The sequence below is a fragment of the Ranitomeya imitator genome, chromosome 3, assembly GCF_032444005.1.
Source record: "Ranitomeya imitator isolate aRanImi1 chromosome 3, aRanImi1.pri, whole genome shotgun sequence".
Classification (NCBI taxonomy): Eukaryota; Metazoa; Chordata; class Amphibia; order Anura; family Dendrobatidae; genus Ranitomeya; species Ranitomeya imitator.
In genome coordinates this window covers 277,634,886-277,660,350 of record NC_091284.1, presented here as the reverse complement: position 1 = coordinate 277,660,350, position 25,465 = coordinate 277,634,886, and the positions used below count along the sequence as shown (strand labels likewise).

General features: G+C 46.0%; 1 protein-coding gene across 1 annotated transcript in view; it reads left to right on the top strand.

The window, feature by feature from the left end:
* The window catches only part of LOC138669762 (choline/ethanolaminephosphotransferase 1), a 118,288-nt gene that overhangs the window by 44,910 nt on the left and 47,913 nt on the right, over window positions 1-25,465 (top strand). The window contains exons 2-3 of the mRNA XM_069756490.1: window positions 5,853-6,225; window positions 16,046-16,193. Of these exons, the coding sequence (XP_069612591.1) occupies window positions 5,887-6,225; window positions 16,046-16,193 (487 nt within the window). The 5' untranslated portion in view covers window positions 5,853-5,886. The remainder of the gene's footprint in view (window positions 1-5,852; window positions 6,226-16,045; window positions 16,194-25,465) is intronic.

Genomic DNA, 25,465 nt, shown 5'->3' with positions numbered 1-25,465 from the left:
GTGTCACGACAGATCCTGCGTCCATAGGCTTCCATTCTAGCCAACGATGCATGCCGCAGGATGCGTCGCGACACGTTTTCCCGACGCAGACAAAAACCGTTACAATCAATGTTTTTTCCAGAGGACGGGCCGCCAAATTCCGATGCATCCGTTACACGACGCGTGACAATCCATCGCGATGCGTAGCCAATACAAGTCTATGGGAAAAAACGCATCCTGCGGGAGATTTTGCAGGATACATTTTTTTCACAAAATGACACATTTTGACGTCCGCCCGAAAACGCTAGTGTGAAAGTAGCCTTAGGCTATGTGCATATGTTGTGGATTTGCCTGTGGATCCGCAACGGATTGGCCGCTGCGGATTCTCAGCAGTTTTCCATCAGGTTTACAGTACCATGTAAACCTATGGAAAACAAATCCGCAGTGCCCATGGCGCAGAAAATTCTGCGTGGAAATGTTGCGTTGTATTTTCCGCAGCATGTCAATTCTTTGTGCGGATTTACACCTGCTCCTCAATAGGAATCCGCAGGTGAAATCTGCACAAAAACAGCGGGTAATCCGCAGGTATAACGCAGTGCGTTTTTACCTGCGGGTTTTTCGAAAACTGTGCGGAAGAATCCGCACACGAATCTGCAACGTGGGCACATAGCCTGAAGGCCATGGCTTGAGAAGCCTAGCATATACTCTGAAATAAATCCCTGATAAGAGGGAGGGAAGGCAGGTGGTCCTCATAAGGCCTCTTTCAGTTGTTTGGCGTCATTTTCCTCAAATAACGGATCCGTCAATTTTTTTTGACTTATCCGTTATTTTCCCATAGACTTGCATTAGCGACGGATTGTGATGGATGGTCGTCCGTTCCATCCGCCATGCGACGGATCCGTCGAAATTTGGCGGACGTTTTCTGAAAATAGACGGACATTGAAACATTTTTTGTCAACGCCGAAATGGCGGATCACGACGGATCCGTCGCGTCCGCCATTCCATAGAATGGCCGCCTATGGGCGACGGATCCGCCGCAACCGTTTTTTCGGCTGATCCGTCGCCCCAATCCGTTTTTTCAATTGCGCATGCTCCAAAAAGTAGATACTTTTCCCAGACAACCCCCAAGTAACGGATCCGTCAAAAAAACGGATCCGTTAGAACCGTTTTCTCAACAATTGTGACGGATCCGTCAATCCGTCACTATGTCGGTAGTGACTGACGCCAAACAACTAAAGTGTGAAAGAGGCCTTACCTGCTGTCAGATGTCTGAAGTTTGGAATCTTTCTTGGCAATTCATTTGCTTTCTATTGTGAGACACTGTAGATGAGAACGATTAAGGATGGTGGGAAGTCTGATTTTGGTTCTCGTACTGTGTATAACAGATGGGTGCAAAAAGAGAAGAGCACTCTTAACACGAGTTTTGTCTGAATTGCTTAAAATTAACCAACACAGTTCCTCCTCTCATTTTTCATTTTGTCCGTTTTTAACATGGTTCTTGAAGCTATGGTTTACATGGATAGAACATGTTCGACAAAGTAGAAAACAAGTAAACTTATGTTAAACATATACAAAACACAAATTGAATTTCAATTAAAAGGAGATAAAGGACAGAAGGGGGGGACATGGCAATCCTGCTTGAAAAATGTCAATCTCATTGACAGTTAAAGATACATGATAAAAGAGCATTGCTGCATGTACAGTTGTGGCCAAAAGTATTGGCACCCCTGCAATTTTGTCAGATAATACTGAGTTTCTTCCTGAAAATGATTGCAATCACAAATTCTTTGGTATTATCTTCATTTAATTTGTCTTAAATGAAAAAACACAAAAGAGAATGAAGCAAAACAAGCAAAACATTGATCATTTCATACAAAACTCCAAAAATGGGCCAGACAAAAGTATTGGCACCCTCAGCCTAATACTAGGTTGCACAACCTTTAGCCAAAATAACTGCGACCAACCGCTTCCGGTAACCATCAATGAGTTTCTCACAATGCTCTGCTGGAATTTTAGACCATTCTTCTTTGGCAAACTGCTCCAGGTCCCTGATATTTGAAGGGTGCCTTCTCCAAACTGCCATTTTTAGATCTCTCCACAGGTGTTCTATGGGATTCAGGTCTGGACTCATTGCTGGCCACCTTAGAAGTCTCCAGTGCTTTCTCTCAAACCATTTTCTAGTGCTTTTTGAAGTGTGTTTTGGGTCATTGTCCTGCTGGAAGACCCATGACCTCTGAGGGAGACCCAGCTTTCTCACACTGGGCCCTACATTATCCTGCAAAATTTGTTGGTAGTCTTCAGACTTCATATGCCATGCACACAGTCAAGCAGTCCAGTGTCAGAGGCAGCAAAGCAACCCCAAAACATCAGGGTACCTCTGCCATGTTTGACTGTAGGGACCGTGTTCTTTTCTTTGAATGCCTCTTTTTTTTTTCTCCTGTAAACTCGAAGTTGATGCCTTTGCCCAAAAAGCTCTACTTTTGTCTCATCTGACCAGAGAACATTCTTCCAAAACGTTTTAGGCCTTTTCAGGTAAGCTTTGGCAAACTCCAGCCTGGCTTTTTTATGTCTCGGGGTAAGAATTGGGGTCTTCCTGGGTCTCCTACCATACAGTTCCTTTTCATTCAAACACTGACAGATAGTACGGGTTGACACTGTTGTACCCTCGGACTGCAGGGCAGCTTGAACTTGTTTGGATGTTAGTCGAGGTTCTTTATCCACCATCCGCACAATCTTGTGTTGAAATCTCTTGTCAATTTTTCTTTTCCGTCCACATCTAGGGAGGTTAGCCACAGTGCCATGGGCTTTAAACTTCTTGATGACACTGCGCACGGTAGACACAGGAACATTCAGGTCTTTGGAGATGGACTTGTAGCCTTGAGATTGCTCATGCTTCCTCACAATTTGGTTTCTCAAGTCCTCAGACAGTTCTTTGGTCTTCTTTCTTTTCTCCATGCTCAATGTGGTACACACAAGGACACAGGACAGAGGTTGAGTCAACTTTAATCCGTGTCAACTGGCTGCAAATGTGATTTAGTTATTGCCAACACCTGTTAGGTGCCACAGGTGAGTTACAGGTGCTGTTAATTACACAAATTAGAGAAGCATCACATGATTTTTCGAACAGTGCCAATACTTTTGTCCACCCCCTTTTTTATGTTTGGTGTGGAATTATATCCAATTTGGCTTTAGGACAATTCTTTTGTGTTTTTTCATTTAAGACAAATGAAATGAAGACAATAATACCAAAGAATTTGTGTTTGCAATCATTTTCAGGAAGAAACTGAGTATTATCTGACAGAATTGCAGGGGTGTCAATACTTTTGGCCACAACTGTACCATATAAAAATATCATATGGAAAAAGAATTGGAGTATTCGTTTGGCAAATTGTAATACCGCAATGATGGAACCCCATGTACGAGATCGAATATGCAGAACTAAAGTGATGATATAATAATAAGTATAATTAAATGGTATATCTAAAGGCTCACGTGCACATAAGGCAAAAAACTGTTTTAAGCGCTAAGACAAAGTTGCCATGTTCTGTATATTTGTTTCCCTTATGACCAGTGTCACCTTGTGGCAATAACTCTGGAACGCTCCAGTATATCTATTCTGAAATTATTTTTTTTCGTGACACATTGTACTTTGTTAAAGGGAACCTGTCACCCCGTTTTTTGAGATTGAGCTATAAATACTGTTAAATAGGGCCTGCGCTGTGCGTTACTATAGTGTATGTAGTGTACCCCGATTCCCCATGTATGCTGAGAAATACATTACCAAAGTCGCCGTTTTCGCCTGTCAATCAGGCTGGTCTGGTCAGGTGGGCGTGTTCACAGCGCTCTTTTCTTCCCCAGCTTTCCGTTGGTGGCGTAGTGGTGTGCGCATGTCCAGAGTTCCGACTTCCCTGCGCCCACGTGAAGACACAGCGCGCGATCTGCGCTGTAATCCCTTGCATCGGTGGGGCGGCCATCTTCCTGGGGCCGCGCGTGCGCAGATGGAGTGCTCTGCTGCACGGGGCTTCAGGAAAATGGCCGCGGGCAGCCGCGCGTGCGCATTAGAGATCGCGGCGGCCATTTTCCCAAAGCCGAGATGCAAACTCGGCTTTGGGAAAATGGCCGCCGCGATCTCTAATGCGCACGCGCGGCTGCCCGCGGCCATTTTCCTGAAGCCCCTTGCAGCAGAGTACTCCATCTGCGCACGCGCGGCCACAGGAAGATGGCCGCCCCCACCGATGCAAGGGATTACAGCGCAGATCGCGCGCTGTGTCTTCACGTGGGCGCAGGGAAGTCGGAACTCTGGACATGCGCACACCACTACGCCACCAACGGAAAGCTGGGGAAGAAAAGAGCGCTGTGAACACGCCCACCTGACCAGACCAGCCTGATTGACAGGCGAAAACGGCGACTTTGGTAATGTATTTCTCAGCATACATGGGAAATCGGGGTACACTACATACACTATAGTAACACACAGCGCAGGCCCTATTTAACAGTATTTATAGCTCAATCTCAAAAAACGGGGTGACAGGTTCCCTTTAATGGCAAATTTGTTGATCTTTTCTGCGTTTTATTTATAAAAATATTATAAATTTGACATTCTAAAAAAAATTAGCAATTTTCAAACTTTGATTATCCCTTTAATCCAGAAAATCATACCACATAAAATACCAGACTATAAGACAAACTCCCAAATTTGGGAGGGTCTTATAGTCCGAATGTAGTTTACTGGGGCTGTGGCAGTGAAGTGGGCTCACAGGAGGCATTGTCGCTGCTGCACTAAGACGGTAGCAGCAGGAGTGGGGCGATACTGCCCGGTCTTGGGATGGGAGGAGGGGGCAGCGCAAGAATGTGGACCCTGGGTTTCAAGAAAATGCCGGCATTGAGGCAGGAGTCCCCTCTCTGTACGTGGATTTCCCTGTGATGGGCGTAAGGAAAATGGCTGCTGGAGGCGTTGTATGCACAGATTTAGATCTTGGCTCATCAGTTTAGATGCACATGACAGCCGATCAGATCAGCTGTCACATGCAGGGAAAGATGTGGGCTCAGCGCCGGAGCCCGCATCAAAGGCAGGAACACGACTGATGGCATATCTATACATCATTGGTCATGAACGGGTTAAGGTAGTTTTAAAAAAAAAAATTCCTCCCCGGAAGGTTGTGATGCGTCTTGTGGTCTGAAAAATACAATAGTTAATAAATAACATTACCTTATGTCTGCTTTACGTCAGCACCATTTATAAAATGTCATTTTATTTTATGATGATTGGAGGTTTAAAATTGTAGCAGTAATTTTCAAGGGAATTTACAAAACACATTTTATGGACATATTCAATTTTGAAGTCACTTTGTGGGTCCCATATGTCGTAAATTCCTCCCTAAAGTGAGACCATTTTGAATGTGGCACCCCTCAACATATTAAAAACTGCTGTCACATAGTTTATCAACCCTTGAAGGTGCTTTTCAGGAATTAATGCAATGTCACATGACATTTAGCATCTAAAAGTTGCTAACTTCTGAACAGGCTACTATAGTTAGCAGATTCTTAAGACCGACATTTGGCAATTAATGGTCATGGCAATCGAGGCTTTGTAATCAATAGCAGGCGGATGTGCAGTACCCCGCAGCACAGTCCCTGCAGCGGCCACTATCGGACTGCCAGCTCCACAAGTGAGTACTTCTAGCCAGCAAGCGTCGGACATCGGTAGCAGCTGATTGGTGGGGGTGCTGGGTGTCTGACCCCGGACGATCAGACATTGGTCATAAATGTAAAAGTAGTGGACAACCTTTTTAAATGGATGTATCCGCTAGATTTCTTTTATGTTTAATACAAATTTATGAATGTGATGTCACTTTTTTTTGTCTTGACTCCAGATTTCTTTGGATTTTGGTTTGAAGTGTGTACTCCATGAGTGGGCAAAGATCATCAAGAAAAAGATGTGGAGAAATCCACTCCGAACTTCCTTCACACTGTGAGCAGGTCTCCAGAACAGCATGTGTCTTAAGCAAGCTAATTGAATTGCCAACACCACCTCTGTCCCGACACCAGTTAAAGAGGTTGGAAGAACATCGGTATAAGAGCTGCGGGAAGTCACTTTTGGAGCCGTTAATGCAAGGATTTTGGGAATGGTTGGTCGGTCAGGTCCCTTCATGGATTGCACCAAATCTTATCACCATAATAGGACTTTTCATCAATATATTGACAACAGTAGTGTTAGTATGTTACTGTCCAACGGCAACAGAGCAGGTAAAATATAACATTGTGCTTGTTTTCCTCCCCCAAATGCACCATATGAAGATATATTATCGAAAATGCTTCTAGAATTTATATATATTGTATGTCCTATTGAAGGAGTATTCAAATCTCAAACATAGGATACTGTATATGGCATAAATGTGTAAGTACAGATGATTCCTATTTTGGGTAAATGGAGATCCTGTGATCCCTGATGCTGTGCAGCTGCTTTCACCATTGTATTCAATAAAGATGTGACCCTCTGCAGAAGTCTGTGAGGCTAATGGACTGGATGGACAGATATCTTTTTTCGGCCTTGTTAACTATGTTACTATAAGGTTATACACATGGGAAGAAGGAATCAATATCACCGTTACACACTGAACAGGAAACCACTGGGTAAATCTGTCACGGAGAAGGATTTGGGGATCCTAGTTAATTATAAGCTTACCTGGAGCAGCCAGTGCCATGCAGCGGCTCCCAAGGCAAACAGGATCATGGGGTGCATTAAAAGAGGTCTGGATACACATGATGAGAGCATTATACTGCCTCTGTACAAATCCCTGGTTAGACCGCATATGGAGTACTGTGTCCAGTTTTGGGCACCGGTGCTCAGGAAGGATATAAAGGAACTAGAGCGAGTACAAAGGAGGGCAACAAAATTAATAAAGGGGATGGGGGAACTACAATACCCAGAGAGATTAGCAAAATTAGGATTTAGTCTAGACAAAAGACTAATGAGGGGCGATCTAATAACAATGTATAAGTATCTAAGGGGACAATACAAATATCTCTCCGAGGATCTGTTTATACCAAGGAAGGTGATGGTCACAAGGGGGCATTCTCTGCGTCTGGAGGAGAGAAGGTTTTTCCACCAACATAGAAGAGGATTCTTTACTGTTAGGGCAGTGAGAATCTGGAATTCCTTGCCTGAGGAGGTGATGAACTCAGTCGAGGGGTTCAAAAGAGGCCTCATATCTTCTTGGAGCGTAACAATATTGTATCTTACAGTGATTAGGTTCTTTAGAAGGACATAGAGCTGAGGATTTATTCTGACAGAATATAGGCTGAACTGGATAGACAAATGTCTTTTCGTCCTTGCTAACTATGTTACTATGAATGGACTGGCTGAGCAAGTAGCACTAGAATTTCCGCATTTACACGCACTCGCTCACTCACAAAGAAATTTTTATTTATTTCCACCCCCTAATTGATTTGAACCTGTCCAATTGTTTATATAAATACTGTTCAGCAATACTACCATATTGCCTTGTTGGCATCATCTTGGAATGTAAACTAGATACATGCATGTAATGGCGCTAATGTACAGATTACATTGCTACCTTTTGGTTCTGAAATTCGCTTTACTCTTTTTTTTTTTTTTTTTTTTTTTTTTTAATCACCATTTGATGTTTTCTGCCAACTAAATTTTATGCACAGGGCCCGGAATGTACACGGGGTCTTCTCCTCCCTTTCTGATTCCTAAGCCCCTCCACCTTTCTCCAGCCTTAAATACTTGCCTCCTCTGTTTGAAATCTTAGCACTGACCTGTCATTCAGATTGGAGGGGCCAGGGAATCATAGACTGTGAATAAAAGACACCAGTCTACATTCTGTAATGCTGTAGATAGACCCCCGATGTATCCTGAAAGATAAGAAAAACAAGTGAGATTATACTCACGCAGGGGCGGTCCCGGTCTGGTCCGATGGGCGTCACGGTACGGGTCCAGCTCTTCCCATCTTCATACGATGACGTCCTCTTCCTGTCGCGGCTCCTGCGCAGGTGTAAATCTCTGCCCTGTTGAGGGCAGAGCAAAGTACTGCAATGCGAAGGCCCGGGAAAGGTCAGAGAAGCTTGGTTCCTGCGCACTGCAGTACTTAATGCTGCCCTCAACAGGGCAGGGAAGAGGACGTCATCGCATGAAGATGGGAAGCGCTGGAACCGGACCGCGACTCCCATCGGACCAGACCGCACCTGGGTGAGTATAAACTAACTTGTTGTTCTTTCAGGATACATCGGGGGCTTATCTACAGCGTTACAGAATGCTGTAGATAAGCCCCTGATGGCGGTGGCCTTAGCTTACAGGCGAAAAATGGGGTGACAGATTCCCTTTAAAGAAGATCATAGAGCAGATTTCTTCACCAATGTATCAGTTTAATCAGTATGAGGCTGCCGTCACACTATCAGTATTTGGTCAGTATTTTAGATCAGTATTTCTCAGCCAAAACCAGGAGTGGGTGATAAATACAGAAGTGGTGCATATGTTTCTATTATACTTTTCCTCTAATTGTTCCACTCCTGGTTTTGGCTTACAAATACTGATGTAAAATACTGACCAAATACTGATAGTGTGACGGCAGCCTTAGGCTGTGTGCACACATTGCGGTTTTTTCATGGTTTTTCCCGATAAAAACGCTATAAAACTGCAAAAAAAGCATACAATAAGCATCCCATCATTTTGAATGAATTCCGCATGTTTTGTGCACATGATGCGGTTTTTTTTCCGCGAAAAAAAAACGCATCGCGGTAAAAACTGCAGCATGTTCATTATTTTTGCGGGTTTCCCACTACAAAATGCATTGGGAAGTGTCCGGAAAAAAACGTGGCAAAAACGCATGCGGTTTTCTTGAGGATTTCTTGCAGAAAATGTCCGGTTTTTCTCAGGAATTTTCTGCGAGAAATCCTGAACGTGTGCACATAGCCTTACAGCCCCGTTACCGCAGTGTCTTTACTTTTTACATTACAAAATCGCACTGACAACGTCTCCTTAAGAACTATTTGTAGATCTGAAGATACTGTCACTCCAGCTCTATTCCCTGCCCAGTGCCACCTCCTCCTGTTTGACTGACTTCTCCATTGCCTAAAGTCACACCGCATAGAGGCCGCTAGTCAACACGGAGGAGGAGGTGCTGGGTTGAATTCTCATTCATTCTGGCTGCTTTGTATTTGCCCTGTAGATGTTATAAGTCAAAAGCCTCAATTATGAAATCATTGAAAAACTTGTCATTAAAATGGAGTCTTGAAATGCACTTGCAGGACAGTGAGCAGGCTTGATGTAACGTCTGGTTCATACAGCTGTTTGAAATATTGGGCCATGCCTGCAGAATGCATTCTTTTGATTGGCTCCGTGTGCTTGTCTGCTTTGTGGACAGTTGCCGGTCCATAAAATGACCAGAATGTTGCATTCTGCAAATGTTTTCCACATGCATCATTAGTCCGTGTGGAAAATTGCTCATATGCCCAATCACATTGGTACCATTGGTCCATTTGTAGTCTGGTACACACTAGTCTGAAATTCCCCTGGGGCTACATGCCCATGATCAGGAATAGTAATGCTGCGTTCTATAGCCCGCACTTGTCTTTTACGACTTTGCAGATTTACCACATCTAGTGACAGTCTAGTCATGGAAAGTATGCAGATGAGCGTCTCCGCTACAGAAATTAACATGCTGCGGCTCAGAAACCTGCACCGCAGGTCCGTTTACGAAGCGTTAAAAAGAAGCACAGTGGGCATGGGATTTCTATAAATCTCATCTCCTGCTCTTGTAATGTAGAGCGCAGCGAGAATACGTGGCGTCCAAAACGCTACTGTTCCAGATCGTGGGCACATAGCCACATAGAAGGGGACGAGTCCACCCAACATGAGCAGCATGTTTTCTAAGGTGCAGTGCAGAACTTACTGAAATCATGAGCATCTCCCTTCACGTCGAGCCCACCTTCTTTGTAAGAAGGCTGACTGGGTTGGAGTAAAAATACCAAAATTAGCTGCAAAATGAAGGTTTGATTAAAAAAGAATTGCAACCGTTTTAAGCGAGAGAACTGTCATTTGACGATTCCTTCTCGTTTTTGTGTTTTTATTTGTTCGGCAGGTTTCTTAATCCTGTGTAAAGTGAAAGGAGTGTTCTTTGTTTGTGAGCGCAGTGCTCCACTGCCTCCCATCTCCCTGTTTGCCAGGGGCGGGGCGCTTCTGAGGACAGTTCAGACCAGCCGTACGGGCACACCGATGGTCTGAACTGGGCACGCTCCTGTGCTGCTCCAAAGGCACATGCCCAATATAGCATCAATTTGAGACCAAATTCTGCCACATTTTAGTAAATCTCCTCTAATGCTCTGTTCTCACTGACCTTATTGCTCCTGATTCTGCTCAATATAATGTGTTTTTTTTTCCCCTAAAATTAATTGATCTATTAGTCTCCTTTAAACTCTTATGTTGTAAAGTGTCCTGCTTGGATTAGACTCTTGTCCTCGGATGTGATGGTGTTGTTTTTTGTTTTTTTTTAGATTAAATTTACATAAGTGGCCATGAAATTAAAGGACTAGGTAGCATGCATTTTCACTATGTGCCAGAAGCCTGTTTGTAATGGAAGTATATGGGTTTAATAATGATTTATTGGGCAACTCAGGTTTGAAATGGTTACAAAAAAATCACTGTTACCAGTGGTGCAAGGTTTCCAGGTACCCAGATAAAGAAATAGTAATATTTGTAGGCAGTTATAGCAGGAAAAAGGATAAGCCATATGAGTATGTCGTATATACACTTCAAAGAAAAACAGTGTCGGCTCTTTTACACCAGTGTATAGCAGCTGGATTTTACTGTCTGCATTATGGATGCCATTTTTTGCCTAAATGCAGGTTGCCTTACCTGAGTTAACAGCTATGCCCTTGAACCTGTTTGTTCAGGTCAGGAGACCCTTGGTCTAGATGGAAATTGCAGCTGCCATTAGGCTATATGAGACCTTTTCATTCTCTGGATCACAGTAATCTGACTACTACATATCTATAATATAACGCTGGGAGCATCACTGTCCGAAGCCTTTATAGACTGCGCAAGCGCCGGCGCAGTCTGGACCCCACAGAGTGACGCAGCCCAGGAGATCGTGGTATGCGTAAGCACTGAACGCACACCGCGATCTCCAACGGAGAAGCAGGGACGTGCCAGGAGGGTGAGTATGCTATATTCACCTTTCCCTTTCCAGTGCTGCGTGCCGCTCCGTCTTGCGGGTCCTCTGCCTGTGACGTTCAGTTCAGAGGGCGCGATGACGCGCTTAATGCGCGCCGCCCTCTGACTAAACAGTCAGTCACAGCCAGAGGACCCAGAAGACGCACGCAGCAGTGGATCGGGGCCAGGTGACTATAGCAAGTGCCAGGGGCCTGAGCTAGTGGCGACTCCGGCACCTGACCCCCACAGCGCGCCGGTGTCCCCGCCTGCTCAGGCCCCCAAGCACTCGGCGCTCAGCGACGATAGGTGAGTATGTTATTTTTTTTTTAAATATATATCGCAACAGCATACGGGGCATATAATACTATGGAGCATTTTATGGGGGCCATCAACATTTATGGAGCAGTATACGGGGCATATACTATGGAGCATCTTATGGGGGCCATAAACCTTTATGGAGCAGTGTACGGGGGCATATACAATGGAGCATCTTATGGGGGCCATCAACCTTTATGGAGCAGTGTACGGGGGCATATACTATGGAGCATCTTATGGGGGCCATAAACCTTTATGGAGCAGTGTACGGGGCATATACTATGGAGCATCTTATGGGGGCCATCCACCTTTATGGAGCAGCATACGGGGCATATACTATAGAGCATCTTATGGGGGCCATCAACCATAATCGAGCAGTATACGGGGCATATACTATGGAGCATCTTATGGGGGCCATCAACATTTATGGAGCAGTATACGGGGCATATACTATGGAGCATCTTATGGGGGCCATAAACCTTTATGGAGCAGCATATGAGGCATATACTATGGAGCATCTTATGGGGGCCATCAACCTTTATGGAGCAGCATACGGGGCATATACTATAGAGCATCTTATGGGGGCCATCAACCATAATCGAGCAGTATACGGGGCATATACTATGGAGCATCTTATGGGGGCCATAAACCTTTATGGAGCAGCATACGGGGCATATACTATGGAGCATCTTATGGGGGCCATCAACCATAATGGAGCAGCATATGAGGCATATACTATGGAGCATCTTATGGGGGCCATCAACCTTTATGGAGCAGCGTATGGGGCATATGGATGGGAGCAGCAAATTACAGAATAGGGTAGCACATGACAGGATGGGGGTACAGGATGGGAGCAGCACATGTCAGAATGGGGGCGCAGGATGGGAGCAGCACATGACAGAATGGGGGCGCAGGATGGGTGCAGCAAATGACAGAATGGAGGCGCAGGATGGGTGCAGCACATGTCAGAATGGGGGCGCAGGATGGGAGCAGCACATGACAGAATGGGGCCGCAGGATGGTAGCAGCACATGAAAGGATGGGGCGAGGTGCAGGATGGGAGCAGCACATGACAGCATGTGGGTGCAGGATGCAAGCACTACATGACAGGATGAAGGCGCAGGATGGGAGCAGCACATGACAGCATGGGGGTGCAGGATGGGAGCACCACATGACAGCATGGGGGCGCAGGATGGGAGCACATGACAGAATGAGGGCTCAGGAAGAGAGTAGCACATGACGGGATGGGGGCGCATGATGGTAGCAGCACATGACAGGATTGGGGTGGAGTATGGGAGCACCACATGACAGGATTGGGGTACAGGATGGGACCACCATATGACAGAATTGGGGTACAGGATGGGAGCACATGACAGGATGAGTGCTCAGGAAGACAGTAGCACATCACAAGATGGAGGCACACAAAACAGGATGGGGGCTGCACATGACAGGATGGTAGCAGCATATGACAAGATTAGGGCGCGGGATGGAAGCAACACATACCAGGATGGAGACCATATACCAATATAAATTCTCGCCACCCGGGCATAGAACGGGTTCAATAGCTAGTCAGAATATAAGGGCACTAGATGGTGGCCCTATTCTAACACATCGGGTATTCTAGAATATGTATGTATGTATATAGCAGCCACATAGTATATAGCACAGGCCACGTAGTATATAGGAGTACTATGTTGCCTGTGGTATATACCATGTGGCTGCTATATACATACATATTGTAGAATACCCGATGCGTTAATATAGCCCACGCAGTATGTAACGCAGCCCACGCAGTATGTAACGCAGCCCACGCAGTATGTAACGCAGCCCACGCAGTATACACCCCTCCCCCTATACAGTTCAGATAATGGCCGGTATACACCGCTTCCTCCCTGCAGTGTCCGCACATTATTTACACCGCCGTGCACACGCTGCGCCATCTCACCATGTAATCTCACCCACACACAGGCCCACCCCCGGGCCTCCTCTGCCAGAAAATGGTGCCGGTTCAGGGCTGCTCTCCAGGCCCCTGGTATTTCTCTCCGTACTCGGTACCTATTAAGTGTCCGGCGCACATGTAAGCAGCAGGGGAGCTCCTCGGTGAGGAGAACGAGTCATCCTCGTGCCGAGGGTGCGCCACCGGTGGCCACTTTCCAACCCGTCCGACACAGGGCCCGCCAAGGAGAACCGGCGTCACGAAAGTTGCGCAGTGGCGCTGGCCGGATACATAGCTGCAAATGTAAGTGCTCTATTCACGACGACAATCAGCGCAAATGGCGTGGCTACGTGACGGATCAAAGGACTGAGCCGTCGCTGATTGGTCGTGGCTGTTTTGCGGCGTCAAATCAGCGAGTTGGATTTCCATGACAGACAGAGGCCGCGACCAATGAATATCCGTGACAGACAGACGGAAGTGACCCTTAGACAATTATATAGTAGACTAGATGGTGGCCCGATTCTAACGCATCGGGTATTCTAGAATATGCATGTCCACGTAGTATATTGCCCAGCTACGCAGTATATTGCCCAGTCACGTAGTATATTGCCCTGCCACGTAGTATATTGCTCAGTCACGTAGTATATTGCACAGCGACATAGTATACAGCACAGAGCCACGTACTATACAGCACAGATACGTAGTATATTGACCAGTCCCACGTAGTATATAGCAGCCAAGTAGTATATAGTACTGCCCACATAGTATATAGCAGCCATGTAGTATATAGTACTGCCCATGTAGTATATAGCAGCCATGTAGTATCTAGTACTGCCCACGTAGTATATAGCAGCCATGTAGTATCTAGTACTGCCCACGTAGTATATAGCAGCCATGTAGTATCTAGTACTGCCCACGTAGTATATAGCAGCCATGTAGTATCTAGTACTGTCCACGTAGTATATAGCAGCCATGTAGTATCTAGTACTGTCCACATAGTATATAGCAGCCATGTAGTATCTAGTACTGTCCACGTAGTATATAGCAGCCATGTAGTATATAGTACTGTCCACGTAGTATATAGCAGTCATGTAGTATATAGTACTGCCCACGTAGTATATAGCAGCCATGTAGTATATAGTACTGCCCACGTAGTATATAGCAGCCATGTAGTATATAGTACTGCCCATGTAGTATATAGCAGCAATGTAGCCCACGCAGTATTTAGCAGTGTGGGCACATATCCCTGTTAAAGAATTAAAATAAAAAAGTTACATACTCACCCCTGGGATCCAACGGCGCTGTGGCGATGGGCGCGGGGCTGCCGCCATCTTCCGTTCCCAGGATGCATTGCGAAATTACCCAGAAGACTTAGCGGTCTCGCGAGACCGCTAAGTCTTCTGGGTAATTTCGCAATGCATCGTTGGGAATGGAAGATGGTGGCAGGCGCGAGCGGCTCGGCTGACTTCGGAGGGTGAGTATAACAGGTTTTTTGTTTATTATTGTTAACATTACATTTTTTTTTACTATTGATGCCGCATAGGCAGCAACAATAGTAAAGAGTTGGGGACACACAGGGTTAATAGCGGCGGTAACTGAGTACGTTGCCCGCGGCATAACGCGGTCCGTTACCGCCGACATTAAACCTGTGTTAGCGGTGGCTGGACGGGAGTATGCTGGCGCCGGGCAGTGACTGCGGGGAGTAAGGAGCGGCCATTTTCTACCGGACTGTGCCCGTCGCTGATTGGTCGTGGCTGTTTTGACGCGACCAATCAGCGACTTGGATTTCCTTGACAGACAGAGGCCGCAACCAATGAATATCCGTGACAGACAGGAAGACGGAAGTGACCCTTAGACAATTATATAGTAGATAATCTAGCAAAGTGCTAGGAGTTTAGACCGGACACCCCCCTCCATCCCCCTGCTCTTTTAGCTTTTGATATCTGATAATTACCATAATAGATCAGTCACATCATTAAGAACCACTGACAGGTGCCAGATAACTGGGCTTCATAGGAGACCAGTCATTTTACAAAGTAATTGCCACCTGTTATACAGGCAATCAAGAAATCTCAAGTTCAAGACTAATAGTGTAAAAAGGCATTGAAACTGCTTTTAAACAATGTGTATTAATATCGCCTTCCTTTTCTTTTCCTAACTCTAAATGACGAAATCTAAAAAAAATTTGGTATTGCTGCCCACACCATAATCTTATGTAATGAAATATTTTTAAAAAATTCCAAAAAAATGCAAAATAGAAACATTGTGGATGAAGTGCAGTCTGCTGCACCTCCCCTTTCTTTTCTTGGTGGGGGGGGGTTTCAAAGTTCCACTTTTTCTTTTAACCACTGATACATTTTAGTTGGTAACATGAGCAGTATCATTCAAAATTACACTTGGTCCTGCAAGAATACATGCCCAATTTTTATTGGAAAAATAAGAATGTTATGGCTATTGGATGTAGTGGAGGAAAAAAAAATTGTCCAATTCTTAATGGGTTAAACCTGCAATACCAGACTTGGAAACTTGTACTGTCCTTCATCTCAAGCTGGTGGCAGTCATTACAGTGTTAAATAATTTTTCTTTGGATGTAATGAAATTGGTGTCTGAAAGTTAATTGCAACTCTCTATCGTCCCCACAAGGCCCCAACGTGGACGTACCTGTGTTGTGCCGTTGGGTTGTTTATTTACCAGTCTTTGGATGCCATTGATGGGAAGCAGGCGAGAAGAACCAACAGCAGCACACCCCTAGGAGAGCTCTTCGATCATGGATGTGACTCTCTTTCTACAGGTATTTTTATCTCTATTCTGAGATAATCTGCTATTGTTTACAGGGCTGTGGAGTCAGTATAAAATGGGCAGACTTCGACGATAAATAATAAATTGGGTACATAAGTTCAGTGCAGGATGTGCTTTTTTTCATAAGTTTGTGAAAGTAATGTCCTTTAAATGTCTGTTCTAATCCTGATCTAAGAATCTGCCTTTAGTTCAGGTGAATCTGTGCTGCACTTTGCTCACTAGTGAGGTGTGCTGTGGAGTCGGGAGTCAGAGATTTTGCTTACCGACTCCACAGACCTGATTCTTTATGGGAATAGTGATCATTTTACATTTTGTTTTCTACATTTTAATGAGGACCATGGTTTACAGCCTTCTCTGAACTACTTGTGTGTTGTGCCACCACCAGTCAGCTGTGGTGGGTAGAGATAGGCGAACCCAAACGGTAAAGTTCATTGTTCATACCGAACACCTACTGTTCGGGCACAGACACTGAACACGGACTTCACCAGGAAGTCCGTGTTACTGTCCGGGTTCGGCCTCACGAGTACCGGGTGTTTGTGGTGCTGTCAATGCCGGTCAGACAGACGTGGTTCCCACTCTGACAAGAGAGTGTGAGAGCGCAACTGTGATTTGGAGGTATAAAGTTTACCTCCAGTCACTGTTGTCGACTCGTGGGACTACTGCTGTCATGGGACTACTGCTCGGCATGAAAGTGTGGCAAACCCTGGATGTTTGGGCCCCCCAATCTAGTGAATAGGGTTCGGGCCCGGGTACTGTTCTGGTACCCAAATCTTGCAATAATAATAAGTTCCACAATTGGATGTGGTTAAATAAAATGTCCCTGTGCTGAGATAATCTTATACATGTGCCCCTTCTGTATACTTTGTAATGGCTGTGTCTGACCGGGCAGGAACATGGTCTGATCATATCACAGCTCCTGGGCAGGAGAAGAAGGAAATAAATATACAGGCATTACAGCAGGGGATCACAGCTGATTCTTTTTGTGAGGAAAACACTTCATTGCCTGTTTTTTAAACAATGTTTTACCTCAAAGAATTATTTGTGATCCCGTGCTGTAATGTCTGTATACTCATTTTCTCTGATCGCCCATGACTGCACCACGGAGAGAGGGGATCCGCCCACCAAGGACAGGAAACCTACGGATAAAAAGGTGGTACCACTCTCCTGCATCAGTTGATTTCCTGTCCTTGATGGGAGACCTACGGACTTACCGGTTCAACGTTGGAATTCCGGGGCCAACCAGTCCGACTCAAGCAGCTGGGGTCCCTCTGCCTCGGCTGGGGTGGTGACCCGAAGCACCAACGCTGGGGGCTAGTGGGCCTCCAGGGTGAGTGGGGGAGGTGATAAGGAGTTCGCGGTCACCTCCCCAGGTAAGATGCAGCAGCGGCAACATCCAGGGGGGTCCCTCTGTGGTTGCGGGAGGTGCGGCGCGGCCCTCCCCTAGCACGCGTCAGCCTGCACACTGCACGCCATCGGGCATGCAGAGCCGCGCGGTAGGGTCTGCATAGGACCGGGGGTGCCGGTCAGCAGCGCCATATCTGCACTCCGGGCGGCCATCTTGAGAGTACGGCGCATGCCCGGAGTTGCGCTGGTCTCGCGAGACGCTGGGGCTTGGATCTGCGCAGGCGCCGCTGGAACCCGACTGCGCAGGCGTCGGCGTTCGGCGCTCCTCGCCGTTGTCTGGACGCCACAGCGCAGGTGACGCCGACCTGACGCTTGGGCGTTGCAAAGGCGCCGCAGAAGCGTCTGCGCAGGCGCCGGCGTTCAACGCTCCTCACCGTCGGCTGAGCGCTACTGCGCAGGCGCCGGGGAAAAAGAAAAAAAAAAAAGAAAAGCGGCGGGAGCTTTAAAAGGGAGGATTTACTTCCTCCCAGTGGCTCTGCAGTATATCGGCAAGAGCCTTAGGAGCTACTAGTTGTCGCAGCATCAAGCGCAGCACGCGTTATTGGCAGTGACAGCAGACCAGCAGCAGTATGAGCGACCCGGCATCTCCCTTGCCTGAATCACCTCCACCTATAGCATCGCCTCAGCAGCAGCAGCAGCAGCAAAAAAGGCGACAGCAGAAAGGTCACCAGGACACCAGCAAAGAACGCCAAAGGTCTCAACACAGCAAGGAGTCCAGCATGGCGTCAGGGAAAAAGCCAGAGGCAGAGAATCCCCAACCGGTATTTATGGGTCCTGGAGGTGGTAAGTTGATCTTCGTGAAAGTTAGAGACAGTAAGATTATTATTTGTCTTTTAGGGGAGGAAAAGCGTAGGTAAAACAAAGCACAAAGCCTGTGCCATCTGTAAAGAGGATCTTCCACCCGCATGGGAGAAGCAGCTATGTAATTCCTGCATACAGCAGACGGTATCTGAAAGCCTGCCCGGGTTTGCAACAGATCTTAAAAACCTGATTAAAGAGCAGGTGGAAGACACCTTTAGATCTCTTAAAAGGGGAAAAAAACGGAGAAGGACCAGACACAGGTCCCCGTCCACAGTCTCTAAATCTGACAGCGATAGCACGAGTTCAGCATCCTTCGACTCCTCCTCCTCATCCTCATCATCCACTTCTTCCTCAGGAGGTCACAATTGTTTCCCGCTAGAGGACACCGATGGCCTCATAAAGGCAGTGAGGAGTACTATGGGATTAGTAGACTCCCACCCTAAAAAGTCAGCACAAGACATCATGTTTGGGGGCTTAGAACAAAAAAAGAGAAGAGCTTTCCCGCTTAATGAAGCAATTGCAGCGTTAATTAAAAAGGAATGGAAAAAACCCATGAAAAAGACTCTCCTAACCCCAAAAAGGAAATACCCCTTCGAGGATGAATCCTGCTCCTTTTGGGAAAAAGCCCCCAAATTAGATGTGGCAATAGCTAAATCATCAAAAAAATTCGCTCTCCCGTTTGAGGACATGGGGGTCCTAAAAGACCCTATGGACAAGAAGGCGGACGCCTTCCTCAAGGGCTCTTGGGAGTCAGCGGGAGGAGGCCTGAAACCGGCAGTGGCAGCAGCTTGCACATCCCGCTCCCTAATGATCTGGTTAAATCAACTAGAGGGTCAATTAAAGGGGAAAACTTCCCGAGACTCGATGCTGAAGACATTACCTGTAATAAGGGGAGCGGCGGCTTTTCTGGCTGACGCCTCGGCAGACTCTATCAGATTAGCTGCCAGGTCAGCAGTGTTTGCTAATGCGGCCAGGCGTGCCCTCTGGCTTAAGAATTGGCCTGGCGATCTGCAAACAAAAACAAAACTGTGTACTATCCCCTGCGAAGGAGAGTTTTTGTTCGGTTCCACATTAGACGACATCTTGGAAAAAGCCGGGGACAAGAAAAAGTCCTTCCCCTCTCTAGGTCTCCCCTCTTACCGGAAGCCCTTTCGGAACAAGAGGTTTTTCCGCAAGAACCCTGGGAGAGGCCAGGGAAAGTGGGAGGATAAGAGGAACAAAAACAAGGGGTTCATCTTTAACAAAAACCCCAGCGATAACAAGAAACCTTCTCAATGAAGGTTCGCCCCAGGTGGGAGGGAGGTTATCTCTCTTTCTTCCAGCCTGGAAAAAAGATTACCTTCAGTCAATGGATTCTGAACATTATAGAATCAGGCCTGAGGCTGACATTCAAAAGATGCCCCCGTCCCTCTTTTACGATGACATCTATAAGATCTTCGGCAGAAGAACAGCTGGCACTGGAAAACGAGGTCATCGAGTTAGTAAAAAAGGGTGTACTCCTGGAGGTTCCCCCACAAGAAAGAGGGCAAGGGTACTATTCCCCTCTATTCCTGAGGAAGAAACCAGACGGTTCCTTCAGGACTATTATAAATCTAAAGAAACTAAACGATTACCTGGAGGTTCAAGCATTCAAGATGGAAACGATAAAATCATCCATCAAGATGTTGTTTCCCCAATGCTTCATGGTGGTCCTGGACCTAAAGGATGGTTATTATCACGTCCCAATACACAAGGATCACCAGAGATTCCTCAGGATGGCAGTTCACATCAGGGGAGTCCTAAAACACTTCCAATTTTCAGCCCTACCATTTGGTCTTGCCATAGCCCCGAGGGTTTTCACAAAGCTGATAGCAGAGGTAATGGCTCACCTCAGGGAAGAAAATACCCTAATCGTTCCATATCTGGACGATTTCTTGGTGATAGGCTCCTCCCCGCAACATTGCGAGGATCAACTGGCAATAGTGATGCATTCTTTGAAGGAATTGGGCTGGCTAATAAACATGGGAAAGTCCAGACTAATGCCTTCTCAGGTCCAGGAGTACCTGGGTCTCACTCTGGACTCCAAAAAGATGGAATGTCGACTCCCGGAGAACAAGATACAAAAACTAAGGAGTTTAGTATCGAGAACCCAATCTCTCCCCTCCATAACACTCCGTCAGGCCATGTCCCTCTTAGGCTCTATGACCGCTTGCATCCCCGCAGTCCAGTGGGCCCAATTACATTCGAGAACTTCAATGGCAGATATTGTCGGAGCAAATCCATCTAGGAGGGCATTTAGACGGGCAGTTAACTCTATCTCCTCGCACCAATCACTCTCTGACATGGTGGAAATCGCAGGAAAATCTTTCCCAGGGAGTCCCGTGGGTAATTCAGATCTCGAAAGTCCTGACCACGGACGCAAGCCCTTCAGGGTGGGGGGCTCATCTGGGCGACCTAGTAACCCAGGGCACTTGGTCTCTGTCTACAGTGAACAAATCCTCCAACATGAAGGAGCTCCTTGCAGTAAAATTTGCCCTTCAGGAATTCTTGGGGGTCCTTCACTCTCACCATGTAAGAGTAATGTCGGACAATCGGGTGGTAGTATCTTACCTAAATCACCAGGGGGGTACCCGTTCCAAAAATCTAATGGAAGTGACCAAATCAATCCTGCAAATAGCCGAGAGCAACCTCTTATCCCTAACAAGCCTACACATAAGGGGAGTAGACAACTACAAAGCAGACTTCCTCAGCCGCTCCAGTCTAAAACGGGGAATGGGAACTAAATCAGGCGGTATTCACCCAGATCACAGAAAGATGGGGTGTTCGCAAAATAGATCTCTTTGCGAGCCATCTAAACAAAAAAGTAGCCTCCTTTTGCTCCCTATCTCCCCTGGGGAACCCAGTAGCTGTGGACGCCTTCCTGATATCTTGGGGTCACCATCTGGTCGATGCCTTCCCTCCTCTTATTCTGATTCCAGCAGTGCTGAGGAAGATTCGGGAGGACGGGGCGCTGGTCATCTTAATTGCCCCGTTCTGGCCGAAGAGACCTTGGTTCTCATGGATGAGGAAGTTATCAATATCCGACCCTTGGGTATTACCAGACCTCCAAGATCTGTTTTCACAGGGCCCAGTCTGTCATCCACAGGTCAAGAACTTGCACTTGACAGCTTGGCTCTTGAAAGGAAATTACTAGAAAGCAGGGGGTTCTCTCCGGGCTTAATCTCAACTCTGTTACAAAGTAGGAAGCCTGTTACAACAAAACAATATGGCAAGATATGGAAAAAGTTTCTGTCATCATCAGGTGCAAAAATAGGGAAATAAATTCCCCTTAATTCCATATTAGAGTTCCTACAAAACGGGTTGGAGATGGGTTTAGCCACTAACACCCTAAAAGTTCACGTGGCGGCTTTGGGAGCCCTATTCAATTTTGATTTAGCCTCAAATAGGTGGGTCTCTAGATTCATCAGGGCGGCAGGAAGATCAAGGCCTCTTCCAGTAAAAGTTGTTCCTCAATGGGACTTAAACTTGGTCCTTAAAGCCCTGACTAGTTCTCCATTTGAACCATTACACGAATCTACAATAAAAAACCTATCTCTCAAAACAGCTCTATTAGTCGCCCTTACTTCTGCCCGTAGGGTTAGCGATTTACAGGCTCTCTCAGCTAACCCTCCCTACACACAATTCCTAGAGGATAGGGTCATTTTAAAAACAGACCCAGCATATCTCCCGAAAGTGGCTTCAAAATTTCACAGGTCTCAAGAGATATCTCTCCCCTCCTTCTGTCCTAATCCTAAAAATAAGGAGGAACAAACACTACATACACTAGATGTAAGAAGATGTCTCTTACATTACCTAGAAGTCACTAGAGAGAGTAGGGAGGAATCCTCTCTGTTCGTGTGTTTCCAGGGTCCCCGGAAGGGGAAAAAAGCATCTAAAGCCACCATAGCAAGATGGATCACGGACGCCATCAGTCTCTCATACTCGGCAAGTGGGATGTCCGTCCCCGGGGAGGTTAAGGCTCACTCAACAAGGGCAGTAGCGACTTCCTGGGCGGAGAAGGCCGGAGCTTCCATTGACCAGATATGTAGAGCTGCTACCTGGTCTTCACCATCCACATTCTATAGGCACTATAGATTGGACCTAATCTCCTCTTCAGACCTTACTTTCGGTAAAAGGGTTCTGGAGGCGGTGGTCCCTCCCTGAATGTACTATCTATGCAATTCTCTCCGTGCTGCCGTCATGGGCGATCAGAGAAAAATATAGTTCTTACCGATAACGGTATTTCTCTGAGCCCATGACGGGACCCGTACATTCCCTCCCTTCACTCGTGGGTGCTCACATCAAAATAGTGCCATAGTCTACTCATAGTGTTAAAAGTCACGCGGTATCTAGTTATGATAAACAGTTAAAATTTAACAAATGTTTAGTAGTCTCCCATCGTTCTCTATGTAAAACAACTGATGCAGGAGAGTGGTACCGCCTTTTTATCCGTAGGTTTCCTGTCCTTGGTGGGCGGATCCCCTCTCTCCGTGGTGCCGTCATGGGTTCAGAGAAATACCGTTATCGGTAAGAACTATATTTTTCTACCCCGCTGCCAAGGAGCTGTGTATGATCAGACCATGTCCCTGTGCGGTCAGATACGGCCATTACACAGTACACAGCAGGGGCACATTTATAAGATTAAATAAAATGTCCCTGTGATGAGATAAACGCATCCAATTGTGGAACATATTAATAATATTATTATTCCAAGATCTATTGATTAAAATTACCTTTTGTTTGTGGAAAAGCCCCTTTAAGCCCTCCTCTGTAACCAAAACTTTTAGGGAATTCCAGCGCAGGTACCATGTAATATTACGCATGCTTTTACTGGTTTATTAACGTGTAGATCTAATCCTCTCTATTTATATGTAATTTTATATTGAACAACTGTCAGCTTCATGACGTGTGACAGCTGGAATATTTCCATTATTTCATGTGCAGCATGACAAATGTTTTCTGGCCGGCTGACCACTTAGGCCTGTAGGACCGTCACTTGTGCCTCTGTGCCCTTCTTGGAATGTATGCTGGGAAAGCTCCTGATGCACATATTAACCTTGAGGGTATGTGCACACGTCAGGATTTCTTGCAGAAATTTTCCTGACACAAAAACGGACATTTCTGCCAGAAATCCGCATGCGTTTTTTTTTGCGTTTTTTCATGCATTTTTTACGCGTTTTTGGTGCGTTTTTTGCATGTTTTTTCCCAAATGCATAGAATAGCGGGAAAAACTTAGAAAATCCGCAAAATTAATGAACATGCTGCTTTTTTTTTTACCGCGATGTGTTTTTTTTCACAGAAAAAACGCATCATGTGCACAAAAATTGCAGAATGCATTCTAAATGATAGGATGCATGTGTCTGTGGTTTCTAATACGTTTTTATCGCAAAAAAACCTGAACGTGTGCACATACCCTTAGGCTATGTGCACATGTTCAGGATGTCTTGCAGAAAATTCCTGAGAAAAACCTGAAATTTTCTGCAAGAAATCTGCATGTGTTTTTTGCGCGTTTTTGGTGCATATTTGATGCGGTTTTTCCGGACATTTCCCAATGCATTTTATAGTGGGAAATCCGAAAAAAAAAAAAAAAAACGCAAAATTAATGAACATGTGCTTTTTACAGCGATGCGTTTTTTTGCGGAAAAAAACGCATCATGTGCACAAAACATGTGGAATTCATTCAAAGTGATGGGATACATATTGTATGCTGTTTTTTTGCGGTTTTATAGCGTTTTTATCGCGAAAAATCAGCAACGTGTTCACACAGCCTTACAGCAGGACGTCTGCTGAGCTTATAGTTCTACTAACACAACAGCCAGCCGTACCATCTTGTTGGAGACATTTTTTTTTTTTGCTCTGGCAAAATGGCGCCGATGGTGGTGCCTGGGCAATAGCATCTATCGCGTTCAGAATTATGCTACTGCGCAGGCACGGCCGGCGCCATTTTGAGGAAGAAATCTTTTTTCCCTAAACAAATTTATATAACTAAATACAATTAAAATATGGATATTATAGATTCGATCATGCCACAGCATAGGTGCCGACGAGGGCGCCTGAATGATGATTTTTTTTTTCCAAACAAAAACATATACAGTATGTAAAATAGAGGGCCAGTCTGTGAGGGATCAGGGACCTGTCAGAAGCCATACAGATGAATTGGTCGTGACTGTTTTGCCGCGACCAATCAACGATGGGCACAGTCCGGCAGCAAAATGGCCGCTCCTTCCTCCCCGCAGTCAGTGCCCGATCCATACTCCCCTCCAGTCAGCCCTCACACAGGGTTAATGGCAGCGTTAATGGACCGCGTTATGCCGCGGTTTAACGCACTCCATGAACGCCGCTATTAACCCTGTGTGACCAACTTTTTACTATTGATGATGCGCATGCAGTATCAATAGTAAAAAGATCTAATGTTACAAATAATAATAATAAAAAAAAAGGTTATTCTCACCCTCCGACGTGCGCGCTGTCCTCGGCAGTGCAAGCGGCAGGTTCAGGTGCCAAGGATGCTATGCGAGAAGGACCTTCCATGACGTTACGGTCATGTGACCGTGACGTCATCACAGGTCCTGCGCTCATACCAACCCTGGGACTGGAAGCTGCCGCGTGCACCGCACACAGGCGCCATGACTACAAAGGGCCCTCGGAAGGGGAGTATATGTTTATTTTTTTATTTTAAGTCTTTTTTTAACCTGTTACATACGTGGCTGGGCAATATACTACGTGACTGGCCAATATACTACGTGACTGGGCAGTATACTACGTGGCTCTGTGCTGTATACTACGTGACTGGGCAATATACTACGTGACTGGGCAATATACTACGTGACTGGGCAATATACTACGTGGTTGGGCAATATACTACATGGGCTGTGCAATATACTACGTGAACATGCATATTCTAGAATACCCGATGCGTTAGAATCGGGCCACCATCTAGTTTAGTTATAATCGTGTTTCATTTTCTGTTTAGGTTATTTCACACTAGCGTCGGTACGGGGCCGCCGCCATGCGTCGGCCCGACATAGGTTGTGAAATAAA